Consider the following 23050-nt stretch of genomic DNA (forward strand, 5'->3'; position numbering starts at 1 on the left):
AAACATTTTATTTTTGTATTTGAAACTTGTCTCATCTAGATAAAGTCTTTTCACACATGACCATCTAGCAACAGCTATGACGCTGCCTCAAACCACACAGGAGAGAGGTTTAGTGCAGGCTTTGGACATGGATGGGTACATCTATCTCACTGACTTGTGCCAGGTTTGATGCCAACTGGGTTGACGGAGGCAGGAAGCTCCAGACTGTTCATCAGCTCATAGGGCTTTTCGGGCTGCTTGGTCTTGCCCTCGTGATAGCGGCTGTAGATGCCACGACCAGCAGAGTAACCCCCAAGGTATGACCCTCGCGGTCCAGGGGTACGATTACCTGCAGCGGCACGGCCACGACCTCTCACAGTACCTGCTTAAAATACAATTAAAGTTATATGACGACAGTAGCTGTGGTTTAGGACTTAGGTAACTATTGGTGGGGAACAAGACTAAAAACTTTCTTTAAGCTGAACTTTTTTTCTGTTGTGGGCTTTTAAAAGACACTTGCCGCTGGACTGTTTATCCACGTTTGGCCTTGTGTCTATGTACAACTATGCAGTTTTGTAAGTTTACAGCGCTGTAAAATACTCTAAAATGACCTAGCTTGAAATGTGAGGTGACAGCACAGCAGAAAAAGAATGGTGTTAGAATGTGAAATTTGTCACATGACAAGAAAGCTGATTGTTCATTGAAGGAATGAGACGGAATATGGGTGTGAGTGATTACCATTGTTCAGTATCATTGGGGTTCCTTTGGAGAGAAAACCAAAACACAATGATTGTTGAAAGTCAATAAGATCGTCCTTCTCCTACCCAAGACCACACTTAATCAATCATCACAAGTAATTAGCATTCATTGGTCCATCAGCTCATTTTGACTTTGGTTTTTAACAATTCTCAGATTTGAAATATTTATCAAGCTTGGGAATTTTTTTGAAAATTAATGTGATCCTTTCTCATTATTACATCGCTTTCTTAAATAATGCAGAACTTGCATTTTTTCTGACAATCTCTAGATGTGTATTAGACATTTTAATCTTCTCAGACGTTAAGCAAACATGAACTCTAACCTTTCACAAAGTAGTCCCTGTTTGGTCCAATGAGGGTGCTGTAGGGATAACCATAGTAGGCCAATGTGTAGGGGTCACACTGGTAAACGTAGTTCTGCTGCTGAGTGGCTTCTGGAGTGGCAGGAATTGCCCCCTTGGACGCCTTCTGGCGGGAGTACTGCTCTTTATCTACCGGTTTGGCGAGGGTCACCTCGATGCAGGACCCCTCAATCTCTGTGCCATTCAGGTTGTCCATTGCCAGCACAGCATCGTCCCGTGATGTGAAGTGGACAAAAGCATAGTCACGAATCTTTTTTACGCGCTCGACACATCCAGGGTTCCACTGGCTGAAGATCTGGAGAACGGAATGAGACAACGTGATTTTGGATCTTTTGGTAAAAAACACAAAGAAGATGAATCATGAATCTGTTTTTGTGTTTTTTCCCCTTTTCTTTTAGGGTGCTTCAAAAGTAAAGGTTGACAGTGTTAAAAAGTCTAATCAGCAATAAAAAAAAAAACGTTGCATTTTCTAGCTTTCTAGCCATAGCTTTCTAGCTTTCTGAGTCGACACGTTCAATTATTTAATGTCAACTTTGATGTCGACAAAGTGTGAGTAGCGTAAGCTCCACAATGTGCCTTCTTAAAAATCTGAGAACCCTTTTGAGAAAGGTAGACTTATTAAGGGCAACTTTAGATCAGAACAGTTTGGCGGACTTGGTTTACCGTAATTAGACAAGGAGTGATAAAAGATGTCAAAACTGTATTTAGATTTTTTTGTCTTTTATTAATAAACCTTTAGGAGTGGACCTGCTCCAGTGTTGTTGACATTCTTTCAACTACTGTAACTCTCCAACCTTATGCAATTAGGCAAATAATTTCAGCGGGTTCTGAAGTGGAGAAAAGTAGCCTTGCGCAACACTTTACATTTGAAATGTGCTGCGTAAAGGTGCAAAGCCGATATGAAAAGTCGCTTTTCTCCACTTCAGAATCAGCCGCTTCACGTTAATTGTGTGAATAGTCGAGGAGTTACGGTATGTCAAAGAGTGTGCGTTATTTAGGTGTTACTGCAGACATTTGCCGTGTTAAAGGGTTAAGCAGGATTTTGCTGTTAATAGATCTGCATGTCTGGAAGTGGGATTGTCCAAAAAACAAGCACTGAAGGAAAAAGGTGAAGAGAAACCTTTGTTGGTTTTTAGACCTAGGATAATTTCTGAATAAGGACCTTTACTGTCTTACTTCTGCTGGTTCAAGCACCACCATGTTAAAACCTTTCTTGATTTGCACTCATTTAAATGGTACTTTAATCTTTATACATATTTATTTCCTTACAAATGATTGTTGCTTATGCCATTTTATGTCTTTTATTCTTCTCTAATATGCCAGATAGTGAATTCACACTGTAGGTAACCACACCAGTGTTCACTTGCAACCCAAGAGAAACCTATTTTTTTCTTTAGGTGGATCAGAGTTTCAAACAAGCTTTGACATTTGTCGAAATAAATGTTTGGGACTAATTTGAACACTACTAACCATATAAGTGAATTCTAGTGAGCAGCAAAAATGAAAATAAGTCTTTCTTTAAAAACACAAAATATATCACAAGTCCTACCTGTCTGATTGTCTCTTCATTTGTCTCCATCATTAGATTTCTAACGTAGAGGATCTTCACCGTCTCCATCACATCTTCATCTACATCGATTTCTGGTTCAGCCCAGTCCACAGCGATCTGGTGGCCCCACAGCTGAATTCGGCCAGGCATCAGCTTCCTGCGGGCCATAGCAGCTGCCCGATGCGACTCGTACTCTACAAAGGCGAAGCCTCGGTTCTTCATCTTGTCTGCTGCACTGGCATAAACTATGACATCTAATACCCCTTCTGTCACTTTGGAGACTTCCTCCAGGATCTCTTCACGCTTCTTTGTCTTGGGAATGCCACCAATGAAAAGACGGCAGTTATCCACAGAAGAGCAGACCCCCAACAGCCGACCAGGCCGCACCTCATAGTTATTTAGCTCCCGCACTGCTCTTTTAGCCTCATGTTTCTCTGTGTACATCACAAATGCATACCCTCTGTTTTTGCCATCGAAGTCCATCATCAGACGCATTTCGTAGATGCGGCCTACTGACTCAAACACTGGGACTAACTCATCCTCATAAACGTCTCTTGGGATTTTCCCAACAAAGATTTCACATCCTCGAGGAGGAGATGGGCCGTTCCAGCCAGGAGGAGGGCCATATTTGCGTTGACCATTTTCCTGCACCATAGTGTAGCCAGTGCGCTCCATCAAGGTCACCAGTGCAGCTTCATTGGAGGCTCCTGCAACACCCTCTGGGATGTTGATGTGTCCGTGGAGAGAATGGTGGGAAGCAGCGGAGGGTTTAGCATGGGCAGCGTTATTGCTCATTGTTGAAGAAGCAGCAGGATCCTCAGCTGTCATTCTGACTAAACCATCCAATCAGTTTGGGGAACTGGAAGACAGGAAAAAAACATCAAATCAAGCCAAACTGCTCACAAAATGGCTGCTTTCTAGGGTGGAGAAAATCAATTAACAATAAACACAATATGCCCAGTAGTTTAGATTCATTATTTGACCTGTACGCAAGAGTGGAAATAAAGCGTCTATAAATCCTCAGAGCACCTTCCTCTATCAGTGGTTTTACAACCTTGTTTTGTTGAGTCCGTCAGATCCCTGGCTGACCTCTGACCCCCATCTGAGAACACGAAGGGCTGTAAACCCTGAAAACTCTAGCTCAAGGTCCGCTCAGTGTGACTCCGTCATATGCTCTGTGTGCTTTCATAAGTGTGTGAGTGTATGGACGTGACAATGTGTGTGTGTGGGTCAGAGGAAAGACCAATTGGAATTAAGCTACTTGAGGAATTCTTTGTGAAATATGACCTCAAGCTGTGACAAAAATTCTGCACATTTAATTGTTGTACATTGTGACCCAACGTACTCATTAGTTAAACGCAAAAGCACATACACACAAGTCCACCTTGGACTTTCAACCTTCTTATCAATATGAATGTTATACAATGTGTGGGTGTAGCTTTTAGCATGCATGTGTGCTTTCTTTGAGGGGCGCAGTCTCAAAAAAGTGCCAGAGAACAAGCAGAAATCGGCTTCGCAAACATAAACCTCTTACTCTCTTATTTTCAACACAGCCCACATTCAGAAAAATTCCAAATCCTTAAATAACCTCAATTTCTGAAGAAACCAATCAAAACTCCAACACGTAGCTCAATGCCTGGCTAGCTAGTTAGCAAAAAAAAAAAAAAAAGCCACATGTTGCTCGATAGCCAGGCCGCTAACAAGATTGCCTGGACTTTGACAGAGATAGGTGAGGCTGTCACAACAATGGTGGAACACTACAAAGCCAAGCAACCATGGCAACATGCACACTCATTTGACCTGACCTGATATCTTTCCCTCCCACACACACATACACACATGTACCTGCTCAGTTCGCCTAAGGCTGGGATTCTTAAAATGACAACAAATACACGAGCATCAGTTTGAAAGAGAATGATATGGGAGAGCTATTTCAAGGCTTCATTACTGGTTAAAGTGACAGGATTTGGCTGTTTTGACAAGACAGTCAAAACAGATCAAAAGTCAAGTGGTAGCAACCACGTGCTCCAGTTTCCTCCTCCATCTTGGCAGCAGGAAGGAAGGAAACCTCAATAGGGTGAAACTAAGTGTTTGTAAAGGTCCTGATTCTGCTCACAGAGGGTGAAGTTGCCTTGACCTCACAGAAAAAACAACAACACAAAAATAAATTTAGCTACATTTTAACATCTCTGTGGTTGGTTTGGGAGCCTGACGTGTCCTCCCTCTGTTCTTCATTTCGCCCAAAGTGCTAACATGACTCCATGTCTTATCAGCCTTATCTTGCTGTCCGATGACAAAGGGAGGACAGTACTTGCTTGATAAAGATGGAGCTATGTAGCACGAAGACGATGTAACATTCTGGTGACACATGCAGAATTCCTCTCCTTGCGACATGTTTGTCAGACCTTTACTTTTGACATACGCTATCCTGCTTCCTGCTTTTAGGCCAGCTTCCTCATTGCTGACAAAACTGAACTGAAAATCCAATATATGAAAGACCCAAGAGTTGGGGTTTTTTTTTCATGGCAAGGGGTGAATGTCTTGTAAAAATGGATGACATTTGAAGCAATTTTTGCAGCAACAGACCCTGGGATTTGTAGAAGGTGTAATCATGTGTCTGTGGAAGAAGGAAACCTGATTCATTACAAGGTAGATAATTAACTTAGACGAACGCTAATCACAGTCTTCGTTCGCAGAAGGAATAAAGTTTTACAGATAATGACTCATCGAGTTAAAACAATATAGAAAGTTATGAGAATCATTCCTGTTCAGGTTGACAGGAGCAGCCAGCAGTTTACAGGTCAAACATAATCCGAGTTTAGACTCAGAGTTCACCTGGTCAAAGGTTAGCTCAGAAAGGGGGATGGAGCAGCCAGCGAGCAAGTGAAGAAAGTCAGTGTTCCGGTTATTGCTGCCCCTATTGCCCATTAAGTTATGTTTATGATTGATAGAAGCACCTGACTCTGTGCTTATTAACAGCATGTTAACCTGGGGCCAGATTGTTTTACGAGCAGACACAAAGGCTTTTATGGGTTTCCTTAAGGGGGAGTTTTACAAACACAGTGTGGCTACTTTGGGTAAATTTCCACAATTTCTTCACAAATGCAACCTAGTGTAATTTAGACAGTGCTTAAAGGGGGAAACACATTGCATTTGTTATGTCAAATTAACTGCCCCTAATTTTTTTTGAAGGAGTGAACCAAAAAACCTCCCATTTTACTCCAGATTATGGAGCACAGAAAATCCAGGCCCTTTTCAGAAATAAGGAACAATGCATCTATTGTTCTGGTTATTCTGACTGACATTGATCCACTTTACAGGGAAACATGGGTGCCTGAGCGCACATGTGGACACGTGGATGCAGTTGATTTGCAGCATCCACCCAGCAGCTAGTGACAACACAACTCAGCAGAACAGGATCAACAGAGCACTTAAAATCTAAGCCCCAATCTGCTGTTGCCACATAAAAACAGACAAGGTGCTAAATGTCTCATGCAACCCCAGTTCAACTTATCCTTCAACAAAGGAAAGATTCAACTGAAAACATAAAGTCACAGAACTTCTCAGGTCAAAGTACTTGTTTTTCCCAGCTACAATGTTTTTCGAGCAAAAGGCAGTGTTGGAAAAGAGGAAGTTAAGACCAGAACAAATCAGAAATCTTGACAAAGCTTTATCATAGCTGAGGCGGTGAAGGAGGAGGAGGAAAAGAGAAGCAGAGAGTGATCAGAGAGGATAGCTACCCCTGTGGATTCACAGCGCTGTGCTGCCTGGCCGCCTGCTCTGGGAGTGTTAGTCCACCTCCATGAGAGACAGGTACAGCAGGGCACTGAGCAGAGTCCAGCCTCCTTTACTCACACGCACACACACTTGTGCACACACACACAACGAGATTAAAGCCACAGCCCTGAGAGGCGGTGAGGGTGGAGCAAAAAAAAAAAAAAAAAGGTAATACTGGGTAGAGTGCATGGATTCCAGCTTTGTTTTTAAGGAAGTATTGATCTTTGGGTAATAAACAAAATTGGAAGACATCTCATCAAGTGTTTTGTGTGGCTCGCTTTAGTTTTTATTTTAGTGATAGTTTATTTCACAAAATTAGAGGGGGGAATTATTATTAATTATTTAAGATGTGTTTTTTTTGTGTAATTGGGTAGAGTAGTTTGGACATTAAACAGAAAATCAACTTTAACCATTGTGTGAATTTAAAAATTATTTTACTTCAAGTGAAAAGGGAACATAACAGACAAATACAAATTATTGTGAGGTTTTCATTCCCCTGCTTTTTTAAGCATCAACTTCAATGTCTTCATTGTAGACCAAATATAATAAGAGAGATTTTTCAATTTCTGGCATCTTAACCGATTGTCCACCTTCAGTAACGTTCCTGGACTGAGAGTTTTATGATGGGAAATCTGGTTTTACAAGCCTTCGAGGGTTTTCTGCTTAGAGATGCAGAATTGGGCAAAAAGGGGCAGGAAATGTTCAAACTTCCTGATGTTTGTGTCACAGTATAAGAGGACCATAGGAAATTCTGACAGGGAGTAACCACTAGAGGGATTTACTGTCTGTCATGTCAGCACAAGACTCTCTGTGTCTTTAAATGTGCTTGTATTGTCATAAAGTGTGCGTACTTTTTTTTTGTTGTACATAACAAGTGTGTTCCCAGAGCACCTTACTTGTACAAACAACACACACCTTCCTGGGCAGTCAAGAGACCGGCAGGTTTAAAAGAAAAAAAAGAAAAAGAAGAGACAAAGACAGGGGGGTCCTCACTTTTGAGGAGTTTCTGTGGAAAAACACCTCAAACTGTAGCTAAGTCGAGTGAGAATGGAGAAAGTGAGGAAAAGAAAGGAGGTGAAAGTCGCAGTGAGGTCAACAGCACACTCAGTGTGAGTTTCAGCTGCTATTGAAACTAGCTCGCGCCGTGCAGACTGAGCAAACACTCTAAAAGGGTTTGTTTTAGTATAAATATCAGTGATAAACAGAGCAGCAGGTTTCAGATTAAAGAAAATATGATTAATTGGTTTTGTTTATCCTAATTTAATAATGTCCAGAAAATTTAAGTTTAGACTAAAAGATATAGTTTGGATGTAAAAATAAATAGTAGTCAAAATAGATTTTTAGGGTGATTATAAAACAATGACAGAGGATAACAGGTTGAAATCTGGTTCTACCAGTTTTTGATATCACAACATTAGCACTCATGTCATCTGAAGTTACTGCAAACCAAAGAAAATGGGGAAAAAGAGATCCTTTAATTTCGTAGAAAGACGAAAGCCCATCGATGCAAAAACTGAATCTTAAGAAAGTAAAAAGAAAAGTTGTCTTATTTTCTGTATTTCAAGAAAAAAATATCTTATTAATAAAGTTTTTTGATTACAAAATAATCTTAGTTTGAGAAAATATGTCTCAATGACTAGAATTTTTTTCTTAAAATTAGAATTATTTTTAAAACCATTTTTCTTAAGATCATTTCTAAAGTGCCTGCTTTTGCACTGATCATACAGCCGCTCTAATTCAGCTTGTATGAAAGTAGAAAGTCATGTTTGCGTAATCTAAAATGCATAGGGATTGATTTTTTCAAAACCTTTTTTTTTTATCAAAGAGAACCTCAGAATCTCAGGATCTGATTAAACGTTTTAGATAAATATTGAAAACAGATATTGTTTTTAGATTGTATTGTCAGAATGTCTGAAAAATTTATATTTGTGAACTCTCATTTTAGCTAAGGAGGTCAGTGTAAAGATTAACATCCTGTCATTGCTAGCAGCCAATCAGAACGTCTCCCGACTGAGGTGTTCTGGTGACTGCACAGCGCAACCATCAGCCCAACAGGTCAGCAGTTAACTGTTAAACCCACAAGCCGACAAACTAACTCATCTCTCATTTTCAATTTAAGGTAAACTCAACCCAAAAAGCAACAATGCATGCTGCTGACTCACTTGTTGTTTCAATAAAATCTTTCGAGTTTGCTTAACCGAGCTGTAATTTTCCATCTTTAACAAACAGGAACATTATCACGCAGAATGACCTTTGGACAACTGTTAAATGAATAAAGTAATTCAAAACAAACCACGGTCATTGTGTTAAATGCAGCAACGTAAAATAACATGCAGGTTGACGTGTGGGCGGTCTTGTTTGTATTTATCTGTGCTGAACCAACTGGAAGCACAAAGAAAGACAGGAATGATTGGTGAATCTGGTTTTTGTTCAGGATTTGTTGACAGACAAAACAGTTTTATACGGCTGAAACCAACTAAAGATGATCTGTTTAGGAGCAAGGTTGATTGATCGGTCTTTGATCACAATGTAGCAATTCTTTTAACTTTTAATATGATGGCTAATTATGTTGATGCTCGACCGGAAGTGAAATCAAGGGGAAAATAAAGCAGGAGGAGAAGATATGACCTTGTGGGTCTCGAATTAAATCTCAGATAAGATGGTTCTTTTGTAAGGTCATTGTCTGACAAAAACACACACACACACAACCGTAATGGAATCTGCTGCATGGGGGGGGGGGGGGGGGGGGGTTCTAAAAAAATCAGAACAAAATGTAAGCAAAACAGCAAAACTTCTAATCGTCCTAAATGGCTTGATGACTGATTGTGACGAGACATCTACAAGTGAATGATGCAGCGTGTCACAAGACTGTGGGTCCTACAGCTTTGAACTGGAGTAACACCCGATCCAAACTGGCTTAACTATATTTTCCTGGAAGCTGTTACCACCATGTCACTCTATTTCAGCAACATAAAGAATTATTTTCAGTATCTCGAAATACGTAATTTATTGACAACATAGCTGTTTTAAACTGTGGATGATTCATGGGATTTTTAATAAATCCCAGCGGAATTTGTGTTGTCTGAGAATATATTGTCCCAACTAGTTGTTATGTAACTCTGAACTTGACAGGAGAAAGAGAGAAGTGAGAGCTTTGGCTGACCTCTGAGGTCACATGATATCCTCATTTTGCAGATTTTGACTCTCAGCTCCTCAACTAAAACAAATCGAAAGCAGATTCAATACAACCCCCCCAAAAAATGTCCTTTATTTCACTTAAAGCATCATTGCTAGTCATTTTGTGAAGTATAACATCCTTTGTGTTTAATTCTCTGTTTTCTATTGCCTAATTCTTCTCATTTTTCTTTTTTCTCATTCATGCACCTGTCGCCAGCATTCCTCTGGCTCACCCAGTCTCAGAAAGAAGCAGCACTGAAGAAACTGAAGCAGATTGTTTCAAGGAAAGAGTGTGTTTACAGGCAGACAAGGTCTAAGAAGGAGAACCTGAGTAGGACTCCCTTGACGCTAGAAAGCCCCTCAAAGTGAAACCAGCCAGAAGAATTCCAGGTCAGACAGAGTTTGGAAGTCACTGCCTCCAGCCCACACTAACTTCACCAGAGAGAGATGATTCCACTTCATTTAACTAAGCACCCCCCTCCTGAGCCTGCCTCCTCCAGGACCTTCACATTTATCTCCAACGTCACTCAAAACCACAGCAGCCTGGCTCCAAAGTGCAAAAACTGGAAACAATATTGCAAAGAGTCCAGATCGGCAGCTCAGAGCATTTTATCGGTCTTATTCCGAGCAGGAGTTCTAAACAGAGGAGGCTCTTATTCAGTCACACAGTCATCGCTAATCAGAAGAGCTGCTTTAGCTTTAGGGGCTTTGCTTCCTTGGGCAAACACATTCCTCGGGGTAATCTGCTAGCATGCTCAAGGCCCTAGCAGTCATTGTTTCAAACAATTATTCCTGACGTTGACCGTGTCACAGTTGGGATAAAAGCCACTGTGGCCTCCTTGGGAAAAGTGGCTTTATAAAGGATGTGGGGACTCCTGAAGGCCAATTCAAGAAAAATAGAACCTTTTCATATATGGTGATCAATGCATTGTCAATTTTGATGATTAATTCTTAACAGTACTTCTATCAAAATGTGTTTTCTTATCAGGCTACACGTTGAAAACAGAATAGGACATCAATGGCTAAATACATAGCAGCCGTGAGACCTGTTGGTTTGCACTGGACGGACTTAAAGAAAGCTTTTCAGCTCCACAGTTTTCATCAATCCTGACTTAAAAATATTTCCCCAAACCCCAACCTCTGCAAAAATGAGTAAACAGGCCCGAGTAAAATCTTATTTTTTGACAGCACACCCCCATTTAAGCACAATTTCAGCCTTCAATTAAAATAAAAACAACAACGTTGATGAAATCATTCACCTGCAAATATGTGTGAAAGACATTAACCTAACTGTAAATTAGCATTTTTCTCAAGAGGACCTGACTGAAGACGGTGACGGCCAGAACCAGATTTTTATTTGATGTACAACATTATATTAAAATGAACGACCTTGGGAGAGTTTCAGGCAGGCAGCTCAGCAGTGCGATTACCTGTTTTCACCTCTACATGGACACTTCAGCCAATTAACTCACCTGTTCCGTGACCTACTTCAAGAACCAGGTGTGTGCTCTACGCCTTCAGTCATCCATTTGCCCTAGTGCTGCGTTTGTCGCCCCACCCTCCTCCCCGGCTTCTACCTGTGAGCTCCATAAGGAGTTAGTTTTATACTTTTATATATAAGTTTTCAATGGAGGTCTTGTTTTATCGTATCTGAACGGAGCCTTATGCCAAAAAAAATCTGGAAAATAAAGCTTTTTCTACTGCATAAGTTGTCTGACTGAAATGTTTTTACTGCATTTCATTGAATGAATTTACCAAGAAAAATGTTAAATAAGTCTTGGGAAATTTACAATATTCACAAAACTGATTTAACTAAAGACAAATGTTTCCTTAATAAATGAATACCCTTTTGGCTCTAAGTTAATTTAGCGTTTCGGAGCATGAACTTAAAAAGATTCTAGAATTGTTATGAATCAAATGATACTGCCTGCTGCCATCTTTTTTCCAGGCATACTTCACATCCCACCAACTTTAGCGGGTTACAAAAGCAGCTAACCCTTGCACAAACTTGGGCCCACCCTGTTGACAAACGCGACATGATCCAAAAAAACAGCTCACGTCAGAGTCTCTCTCTGCTTTCCACTTGTCCTTGAAGAAGTGAATCAGAACATTCAGTGAATGAATCTTTGACACAAACACACTGAACAAACAACACGCCTTACCAGGGCTAAAGTCCATATATTATTTGACAAAGAGTCAGGATGTCTATGAACAATAATAGCAGTTTCTATGTGTATTCTGTCATTTTAATCCACCACTCTAAACACACACTGTACAGTGTCAGGCCACTCCACTGGTTCCACTGGTTTCTTTGAAAAGACTCCTTGATCTCCACTCTAGTTTCTGATCGGCGTGGCGTGCTTTTGTTGCTCTTTTCCGATCAGACCTGAGGTTGCCAAACAGGCAAGTCTGGTAGACTTACACAAAGCAAGACGGGAAATTCTACTATGGGATGGTGAGGAAGACACGAATCCTAAAGTTAAAGGGGGTCAGGGGTTAGATAGATTTCAAACTAACAACAGAAAAAAAAACGTCTGAATGCCTGTTAAAGATTGGAACTTGTTTACCTGTATCCTAGTGCAGACAGTGATGAGGCAGCAGAGGGGTTGTTGTCAGTGTGATCTTGGCGTCTCGTCACACTTTTTCTAAAAAGTTGCTTCCTCTGTCCATTCCCTCTTTTTGGTGCTTCAGCATTGAGACATGCTCTGAGGTGAGCAAAGGTGCTTTGATGTTAATCATTCTCAGTGGCCATTGGAGAGGAGGGGTGGAGCCACTCAGTACAGGTAACCCTCCACTCCACCCAACCTCTGTATTTTCTCCTTCTTTTAATCTCACTCTTGCTCTCTTGATAAAGATTCCGACCAAAGGGGAAGAATACAAGGGCAGTGGGTGGGACAAACTGGAATGATTGACTACAATAAGGAAAGAAAGTTGGGCATTTGTCTTGGATGGTTGCAATAAAAGCTTGGCTTTTTCATCTCAGTTCTAAACTGCTAGATCTGGTCACGTAAATACTCAGTGCCGCCCACAACTCAGAGATAAATTTCTGATTAACGACTGCCACTCTGCAGAAACTATGTCCTAGAAAAAAAACACAGGTTTTTGCGTTAATTTAATAAAAACAGCATTATCATAAATAAAAGACCACTTTCAAACGTTTGTGCTTGTGAGGGGCTGTAAGCTGGTGAAGAGCTTGTAAACAGATTGATGATGGGAAGTAAGTCAGCTCACTCCGCACCAACAGTCCTGCCCACGACTCAAAAGGGGTACTTTTAGTTAACCACTGCTGCTTTACAGAAACTATGTCCAAGGAAACGACAGCTTAAAAGGGCACAATCATAGTTAATAGACTACTGGAAACACTTTTACGATAGATCAAAACATTAACTTTTTCTTAAAACCTTCCTGGCCATGTAAAAATGAGACTGTCATCTCTCGACTACAAATCCTCCGCACGGCCACCTGCCAAATTTGCCAAAAAACTTGTATTTAGGTCGCCGCGTGGTGGTACTTTGGGGTATGTGAACATAGCATAATTTAGCATCTACTTTCTTTTTTTCATCTGGTTCAGATTCACAGCAGTTTGAATAAAGAAATACTCAGAAATACTAAACTGTGTTTCTTTATGTCTGCCATCATCAAGAAAATGCTACAAGATTATTTTAAATACAACAAAAACAGGATTTCTATTAGAGTCAGTCTTTGAATCAAATCGTCAATAAAGAAATAAATAGTCTAAGGAATCAAAAATAAAATCGGGAAATGAAGTAATTATTCAAAAGGGCACTGTTGAAGAATAAAACAACGTAAAGTGATAATAACGTGTTTAAGGTTTTTTAAGTTCAAAGACATGTTTCCTGCTCAAATGAATTGTCAAAAAGGGGGATGATGGGAAACCAACATGGCACAGAGGGTCACGGAGTACAGAGTCAGCTGGTTTGTTATGTGAGGTAACAATTGAGAGTCCCTTTAGCAACAACAAGCTGCTAAACTCATCAAAGATAAGGACAATGCAAACGTGACTAAACCTGTCACATTCCAGTTATATCTAACAGAAACACAGAGGATGGAGAAGAAGAGAAAGGACAACGAGGGGGTCGTATGTAACCTTAAGCAACCCTGACAAACTACCAGGCCTGCTTTAGCTCCCACTGAAGTCAGGGGATGTCTTTGTGTTGAACAAGTGACAGATTAATCAACAACTTTGTTAAAGACGGACGCACGACCACTTCATTTAGGTCATAGGTCAATTCAAATGTTTCTTTAGGGTCAGCTGTAAAAAGAGTGGACTCATGGGAAAAGCCAGGCATCTATCCTTCTCTCATTTGTATGCGTGTGTTAGTAGAGCTACTTTAATCATTGTAAACAACAGAAAGTTTGGCACAGTAGTGTCAAAGAAGAAGACCCCAAACAAGACAAAGTCATTGTGACTCCAAAATAATGTGTTTTTGAAATAGAGAAATGGAGAAACAAGCCCTTTAAAGATCCAACTAGGTTCTCTGACAGCGTTTCAAAAAAATGTCCTCAAGAAAAGTATAGTGTGGTCATTATCATCTGTGGAAGTGCATGTTTGTTTAAGATAATCCATATTTACCCCTTGAACAATTTATAATGTTTTGTTATAAGGAGTAAGGCGTTCAAGAAAACCTCTTATGCAGACTCCATTCTAACACGAAAATATAAAATACATTATTAGAAAAAATGAGTAAACGTTTAAAACATAAATCTTTTTAGATGCTGTTTGAATGAATACAAGAACATATTTCATTAAGCACAAAAAATTAAAATAGATATCTTAAAAACTGACCAAAAGATTGGTCAGAAATAAAGATTGATTGTCAGTTATTATGCACTTTGACAAGGTTTTCAAATAAGTAAGATCTGCATCACGACATGTTGGGTGTTGGTGTTCTATTGCGAGAGGATGACTTCACATAATTTCTCTTTTGAGGAAAATGGACAAACTTTAAATAAAGGAATCTGCTTTATTATCTAAAATCATTCCTTTGATAGTATATATATATTTAGCTAAGTTAAGGAAAAAAGAGTTGGAAAAGATAATAAAATCTGATGCTGGTGCATCTGGTGCTTTGTCTAACCAATGATCTTAATGAAAAGCTGATTCTGTTAAAATATTTTGGTCAAAGTCAAATTAAATTGGAATATTTTCACCTTTTTTGTTTTAAAGGCTAAGAGCACTTATTTTCCAAAACTAAAATAAGCACAAAAAAAAAACAACTCTGAGAATTCTAAGTAATAGTTGAACATTTGTAGAATCTTTTAACATTAATGAAAGATGGACATCAAGTACAAGTAACTTTATTAAACTCGCAAGTCACCATAAATCTTTATTTGGACTAAAGCAAATCACAAAATTAAGTTTCTGATGGTCACACATTGCAAAATGCCAAAAAATCCGAGTCGTGCTACGTGTGCATCACACAACCCAGGCCAGATAGCATCTACTCAACGTTCACAGAGATAAACATGGAGGAACTGGGTCTACAGGTCTTAGGTGAACAACAATAAAGGCTCAACGGTTAAAGAGACCACGCACTCCTGCATAGTTTTGGACAAATCTATTTTAATATTGACGTTTGATGGGTTTGAATGCTTTGTCTTAGTTTAAGAGGAACATAGATCCGTGTGTCAACACAGATGTCAGAAATACTAACTAAAACCATGTCAGTTGGGGGGATGTATTGTATGTAAACCTCCAACTCTCCTATCCTGTTACTGGAAACATAAACATTTCAGAGACATCCTGAGATGTGTTTCAACCCTGCATGACACGTGATAGAGGGCCACGGGGGGTTAAAGTTCATGTTTCTCATGAAAACACCTCCGGCTGAAAGAAGAACTCGTCTTTATCAGCAGCACTTCCAATGAGAAGGGTTTATCTGACGGCTTTTGTGGCAACGGTTTTCTGCTGGGCTTGTGCGAACGCTCGTTGACTGAAACCAGATGCTAAACGTCACATCTTTTACGTCAAAACCAATAAAGTTGATCGGAAGGGTTTCAATGTGTGCAACTGCAAAGGTTCTGCTCACCTTCCCTCAGCCAAACGTCACCTCGCATTCTCGAAATACTATCGACCGACGCTGCAGTCTTAGTTTTGCGACCTACTGAATGACTCAGCACAAAAATGACAAACAGATAGAGAAATCGGACGTGACGAAAAGTCCCAACACTTTGTTTTCCATTGTGATGACAGAAGTTTCCCCTTTTGCCCGGAGGTTGATCAGCTGGTTCTGCGCAGTCAGGTGGCATGTCGGTAAGCAGCCAACGAGCTGCGGTTAGTTTTAATGTGCTGCACCTTCAGCCAAGGTCAAGGAGACGACAGAATGAACAACTGAAAGGCAAAGATATGAAGAAGCTGCAAAACAGGAGCACAAGAGAGTCATAGGGCCTGTTGACCACACTGGAACTGCTCATTATCTGGCCAATAACCAGTAACCACTGTAACGTCAGCATGGATGATTGTCCTTTCCTCAGCAGTCACAGTTAACCCTGTCATGTGATAGAGAGGAAGAAGGAATCAAACCCATTCCTGTTTTCAAGGTTTTTAGCTTTTATTGTTTTATGTGGCTGTTTTTCAAATGCTATCCAGTCAGATTCCCTCTAACTGCATACAATTACATAACAAGTATGGAATGAGATATAATATTTATTATAAATATTGCATCATAATACACATGATGTGCATCCGCTATAGAAATGTATTAGCTAAACCAGTAATTCAATGCACACTACAGATTTATAAATCACAGTAAAATAACTTTAACTTTTTGCTTTAAAGTAATAATTATACTCTACATTTCATTGACTTCCTCTACTTTTACTTTTACGAAACACCATTTTAAATGATCTGTGATTTGAGTGGGGATTGGTTAAAAGAGATAGATTTACTGCCAGGCAGTTGCAATTTTATACAGCACTAATGAGATGAGGTGTAATGAGCTGATCCAGTAACAATGGTATAAATAATGGTTTAAGCAGCTGAATAACAGATTATTAACTAGATGTGTATGTTTTTCAGGTTTTACAAGTGTGCATCAGTGCAACGTGAAAAACTGTGCTTACACAAAATTTTTGCTGATGGTTCAGGCAAAAACAGGTTATTTTCCATAAGAGTGTGAAACCCTATTTACAGTCCAAAATTAATGTGAAATAAGGAGTGGGACACCAAATTATATGACACAAGATTACATTAAAACATGACCAAAATGAAACCAATATGTTAAAGACTCAATCCGATATAAAATTGTGTTTTCGTGTTTTTAGCATGTTCTTGTGGTATTTTTTTTTATCATGCTGGACGATTTAGATAATAATGATTAAAATTATTTTTCGATTTTATTCAAATTGTTGTGAAAGACAAAAAATTGTTGTTGGAAAGAGCTTATAGGTGAGGAGCTGTAAGATATCTTAAGAAAGTTTAAACTTAGGGCTGATGGGAAGTGTGGGCGGGCTTACTTCACGCCAACAGTCCTCGCCACAACTAAGGCGAATTTCGAATGAAGTACTGCTTCTCTTTAGAAACCATATCCTTTTGATTTTGCCCAAACAGCATAATCATAATTAACAGACCACTTGGAAGGCTTTGAAAATAAATTAAAATTTGATCAGTGTGGGACAGTAAATCCAAAAAATTAGAGCAAGCCTTTATTTTTTACATTAAAAAGTAAGTGCTGGGAAGATCAAAGTAATTACGTCAAATTTGTTCAACCAATGTTTCCTAATTTTGATTTCTGGAGTAAAAATTCTCATAGAGTAAAAAAAAGAGACCCTTCCAAAGCAGGAAATCCTATTTAATTCTAGTAACACCAAACAGAATCCCAACAAGGAGAAAACAGAATTAGACTGTAAACTCAATATAAAGAAACAAAGTACAAAATCCTGGGAAAGACGGAAATCTGGTAAAAGACAAAGTAAAACATGAAAAATACACAATGCATGTTGTAATTAGCAGCTTAGCAGCAGCCAAAATGATGGAGGGAAGCTAAACCTTTGTAGCGTTGGTGTTCAAAAGTGTTTAAAAAAGAATAAACTCAACACAACTTCATAAAAGACAAAAATACATAGAGAATAGGAAAGCATACCAATAAAGTCTAGTTCAAAGCAAAAAATATACATGTTGATATTTGTTTTATGTGTGGCTTGTGTGTTCACGTAACACCACATCAAGGATGACCAGCATTGAAAAAAAGTATGCGACTTGAATGGAGACAATTTTGAATCTTTTTAGGTAAAATAGATATTTACATTTCATGAAAAGACAAAACGTTCTCAACACACCTAGAAGCACACACACACACACACACATTCACTCAGTAAAGTGAGAAGGGGGAAGTATAAAGGCAGATAAGAGCAGAATAAAAAGCTGATGGAATTCAGGGCCGGTCAACTCCGGCTAACGCCCCTTAGCAGAGACACAATAGCTAAACCAAATAGTGTCACGCAAACCACACAGAAACGGGCACTGGAACAACAGGCCAAAAAGAAATCATCCTGAGAACCCACAGCTGTGTGTGATCCACTTGCACAGTGATACTGCTCACAGACAAAGCAGGAAATATTTAAACGTAACAGAGAAGGAAGAAGTGTGAGCGACAATTCAGAGGAAGGATGAGCCTGATTGTCTGGAGTGTGTCTGCATGCGGCAACAGTATTCTAGTATCGGTTTAGTATCAGTTTAGTGGAACATTCCATCCTGGCACAACGTAGGGAGGCTATGAAAGTATGTTGAGTTTTGCCTTACATAGCACTTCTGTCACCGCTTGATGTTTTTCACGTTTCACATGTTCTTTTTTATCAATGCGACAGCCTTCCTCTGCTGTCACAAGAAGGTCTGCTTGGTCAGCCATCACCACCTTACAGTTAGGATGTTGGTATCTAACATCCTTCTTCATCTCTTTTAAAAATTCCCTCCCATGAAAATCACATTTTTGTCATGTTCTTGTGGCATTTTTCCCACATTGGAGGACATTTTTAAAGAAAATTAAGATTAAAATTGCACTTATGAGTATTTCTTTATTCAAATCATTGTGAATCAGGAGCAGATAAAAAAAAGCCGTTTGAAAAAGCTTGTTGCTGTGGTGTAGAAGCAACAATCGGCAGACCAGAAGCTCCATCTGATGCATCCACTTGTTAGACGACTAGATCCAAAAATGTCTTAGTTTTCCTCGTCAGAGCTAGCATCTGTCTCAAAACTATGGGGCTGGATAGCTCCAACATGCTCTCCATTTTTGTTGCACTAGTAATGTGAGGTTGGGGCTGGAAGCTAGCAGGAGAGTGTGTGAACAGATGGATGTTGGGATGTGGGGGCTGGTTTACTCCACGCCAACAGTCCCTCCCACTACTTAGAGGTGAATTTTTAATGAACTCCTGCCGCTCTGCAGAAACTATATTCGAGAAAACAACACAGGTTTTTTGTTTTTGCCTAAAAATGGCATAATCATCAAGTCCTTATGTCTGGCTCTGATGAAATGAAGTCAATTTAGTCACCATTTTTTCATGATATGGATACAGCCATATTGGAGCCAGACAACGTCAGTAAGCAGTGATTGGTCTGAGTCTGTCTGAGTCAACGTTTCTGTGGCAACAACCCTCAGCAATCAGATGTGAGCTTTTTGGAAGTCCATATCCCGACCACTGAAAGCCGGCTACACAAAACCTGTCAAACGTTTCGAACCTTCTACGTGGAGCCCGTGGGGACCACATATGTTTACTGAGCTGTCTGATTGGTCAATTTATAACTTAAATAACTTGCAATAAAGAAAAAGTTGGGAGAAAAAAAATAGGATTAGCAAGAACAAGTTAAAGAAAGGTAGCAGAGAAAGATTCCGACAAATATAATATGATAGCTGTTAATTTCTCAATCGAAGTCTGTGATTTTGGCTTCTGGGAACCAGTGAGTATATCCATCTTAGAACATGGGGGTGGAGGGGGGTCACTCAGTCCTGTTCTCATATACAGTCAATGGTTGAGCCACTTGGCCCATTATAAATAATTCCCTAAAGAGAAGTAATGTATCTCAAAGGATGAAACAGAGCAGAGCACTTAAAAACATAGCAAACAAGTTTAATTTTAAAAAGATTTATATATTGTCATGTGAAATTAAAACTGTTTAAATGATTAAGTTAAAAAAGCTGTCAAAGTTTTAACAAATTTCCTTCAGAAAGTCAAAATCCTTGAAAAAAATCGTAACAAAGGTTAGAGAGAAAGTGCCTTTGCTTTGTACAAACATTTGCATACGAAGGAAATATAGAGGGAGGATCACCTCAGGAGAAACAATACAGGAGTGTTTTCATGAATTTATGAGTCGTCTCATTTACCCAGAATGGAACCTAAAAGAGGTGGATTATGAAACTAGCGGTGAAATGAAGCATAATAAGAGCATTGGTGTACAAAGAGTTTGAAGGACAAGGAAGACAAAGAGGGAGCAGCATAATAGGAGAGGATGTGGGTGGGGGGGTGTTACTGCACTGGAAGAGAGGGGTACAGGGGGTTACCCTGGGGTGAAAGGTTGAACAGCAGAAAGGCACGGGACGAAGGAAGAAAAACACGGCAGGAGGAGGGTTGAATTCTCCTTCCTTGTGATTGGATATCATCTGTTTATACTCTCAACAGTCCTCCAAAGTTTTCATACGGGAGACAGTTGCACAACAGTCCGTCTCAATGAAAGACTTTGGGTGTTGTGAAATCAGTCTAGGGTTATGCATCTGCGTCAAAATTGGTTAATTAATAGAGCAATGCGTTAGAGGTACAGACATTATGTGGTGAAGTTGCAGAGTCCAGTTTGATGGGAAATAGTAAAGCAAGTAATGATAAAAACTTTTTTGACATTTTTAATATCTATTTTGTGTGAATGCTCATGATTGCACATTAGCTCTGATGGTATTGACCGTTTTTTCTTAAGTTCCACTCCAATCATCTTTTGATCTATTGTAAATGTGTTCAGAGTGGTATTTTTTAGTATGATTATGATGTTTTTAGCCAAAATTTAAAAAAACCTGAGTTGTTTTTCTAGGACATAGTTCCAGCAGAGCGGAATTTGTTCATTAGAGTTGTGGTTGGGACTGTTGGCGCAGAGTAAGCCTTCCCTCACTTCCAATCATACATCTGTTTACATGCTCTCCTGCTTACAGCCCCTAACATCCCTAACCTAACATAACTGATGCAACAAAAAACAAAAATGGTGAACAATATTAGATAAATCCAGCCATTCCGTTTTGAGCCAGATGCTTCAGACAAGGAAAATAAAGACGCACATGGATCTGTTTGTCTACAAGCAAATGCATCAGAATGAAGTGGAGCACAGAGCTTTTGGCTTGCCGTAGTGTGTCACAAAAGCTTTTTTAAACTGCATTTTTTTAGTCGGATCCTGATTCACCATGATTGGAATAAGGAATAAAAATAAATCAGAAAAGCAATTTCAAGCTTAGGTTTCTCAGAAAAATGTTACGAGAATACCAAAAACACAATTTTCCTTGGAGTGGGTCTATAATACAAGACAGAGAAAACATTTCTTAAATGCTACTAAACACATCTTCAATAATTGTTGCCTATTTTAGAAAAAGGAGTTGCATCAGAAAACAAAATCTTTAGGAAACCATAGAGTTCCCCATTATATCCTGGAGTCTACTTGTGCATCAAAAAGGGGCACCAAGCACACGAGATGTGTCAGATTACAAATGCAAACGATAACAGGTGCAGCAGTAAATAGGCAGTCCTTTTAGTACATTTCAGAAGTACAAATTGCATTAGCAGAAACTATGGTACTGTACAAACACACATGAAGTCTGAGTAATTCACTCCTGTGTTAGTGCAGACGGAACCACAGAACCTGAGAACAAACACTAAAAATAGCAATCCTGCAATACACGCACAGACAATGCCTCAATCTGACAGCAAAGTATTTAAGCCAGGTATTAAATGAAGTCAAAACCACACTTACATGTTTTTTGTGGCTACCTTAACAACAGCTTCTTTTTTGTGGCAGAGTTTCAATGCCAACAGTAACTTTTCTCTTGAATCAAGCCATATGATGGAGATTTTTAGATGAAAACGAAGCAATTGTCTTGTTTGTAACATTATGATTGACACATTGTAAAATAAAAACTGTCAAATTAAGTGTGTTTTTCTTCTGGATGCAGAAAAAAACACACTTTTTTGATGACACACAAAGGGGTTGGGGCAATCCTTCCAGCTGAGGTGGGACAGCAGGTACAACCCCCGACTCAGTTACACTGATTTCTTTTTTTTCTTTCCTTAAAATCCCTAAAAAGTGTGCCCATTCAACCACATTTTCCATATTCAAGTCCACGCCAACCAAATTTGAAGTGTGTAATTGTCGACAAATATTCTCTTAAATGATTCTTCACCCATCTCTTTACCTGAACACGTTATTCTAATTTTGATGGTTCTGCTTTCCTGCACTGCTGCGCTGTGGCTTCGTCAGAGGGGAGCCAAAGAGGAAGGTGGGGGGGGGGGGTTAAGAGATGGGAAGAATGTGATCATTGTGCTCTCCAGGTATGTGTGTTTGTGACAAAATGAAAGAATGGGCAAGAGGGGAGATCAGATCTTGTTACAGGTGTTGTATAAACAGCACAATGGTGCTAACAGGCTCCCTTCTCTCCCCGAGCTGCATGTGTGTCTGCACACAGCGGCTTTACGTTTCTGCTGAATTAGGGACTTTAACTTTGTCATACGGCAGACTGAATCTGTGCTTCCTCACCATCAGCGTGACTTGTTCACGTGACAGTCATGTGACACGATCCTGTAGTCGTTGCGGGTGTCTGTATGCTTGATTCATGCAGCTTAAGCTGTTTTTTTCTTCCTTACTTTTACTCTTGAGATTTGCAGGTCTACAACATATTTTCATTCTGACTACCTGAAACTTGTATTACACAAGTCAAGTCTTCGCATCAAATGTACAATGATCATCTACTTTCTAAAACTACACTATTAAATAGGTTTTATGGTGTTTTACTAACATCTATATCTTTTTTTATTTCTCTATTCTTGTTTTGTTTTTTTATAAAGCAAATTTAAAGAAAAAAACTGCATATCAGGATAAACCTGTGATTCAACACACACCTTTCCAGACACCTCCCTTGCTGAAGTATTCATTGTGTTAAATCATCTTGTTTCCATGAAGTCAGAGGACAGGAAACCGGCTTTAGACACATTTTTACTAAGTCTAATCTGATGATCAGTGCAAAAAGACAAATGTCTGAAAAGCTGTGACTAAATGTCACTAAATGGGGACGAAAATACGACAACAGGTATTCGACTTAATGAAAACGGTTTTTAAACAGTTTTTTGTAACTATTTAGTCAGACCTGATAGTCTTGTTTAGACATTCTGAGATTTAAATGTGGGCCCTTTTATGCGTGTCTTTGTAACTACACGAAAGGACAGGTATACGTAATAAACATAATAAA

The 23050-nt window shown here is 39.4% G+C and overlaps 1 protein-coding gene across 29 annotated transcripts in view; it reads right to left on the bottom strand.

Moving 5' to 3' along the window:
* LOC101167848 (RNA-binding protein 47) overlaps positions 1-23050 on the bottom strand; it is a 31484-nt gene that overhangs the window by 5814 nt on the left and 2620 nt on the right. For 4 of the 29 annotated variants that reach the window (XM_011475172.4, XM_078943439.1, XM_078943437.1 and 1 more), the window contains 3 exons: positions 2649-3507; positions 1061-1394; positions 155-361 (listed from right to left, as the gene is read on the bottom strand). In XM_011475172.4, the coding sequence (XP_011473474.1) occupies positions 155-361; positions 1061-1394; positions 2649-3476 (1369 nt within the window). In that variant the 5' untranslated portion in view covers positions 3477-3507. Of the gene's footprint in view, positions 1-154; positions 365-717; positions 742-1060; positions 1395-2648; positions 3508-6388; positions 6522-12024; positions 12071-12169; positions 12406-23050 lie in introns of those variants that run through there. The other 25 variants (XM_011475162.4, XM_078943435.1, XM_078943433.1 and 22 more) reach the window with 17 other exon arrangements.

Source organism: Oryzias latipes (assembly GCF_053564925.1).
Source record: "Oryzias latipes strain Hd-rR chromosome 1 unlocalized genomic scaffold, Olatipes_Hd-rR_3.1 chr1_Y".
In the NCBI taxonomy this organism is placed as follows: domain Eukaryota; kingdom Metazoa; phylum Chordata; class Actinopteri; order Beloniformes; family Adrianichthyidae; genus Oryzias; species Oryzias latipes.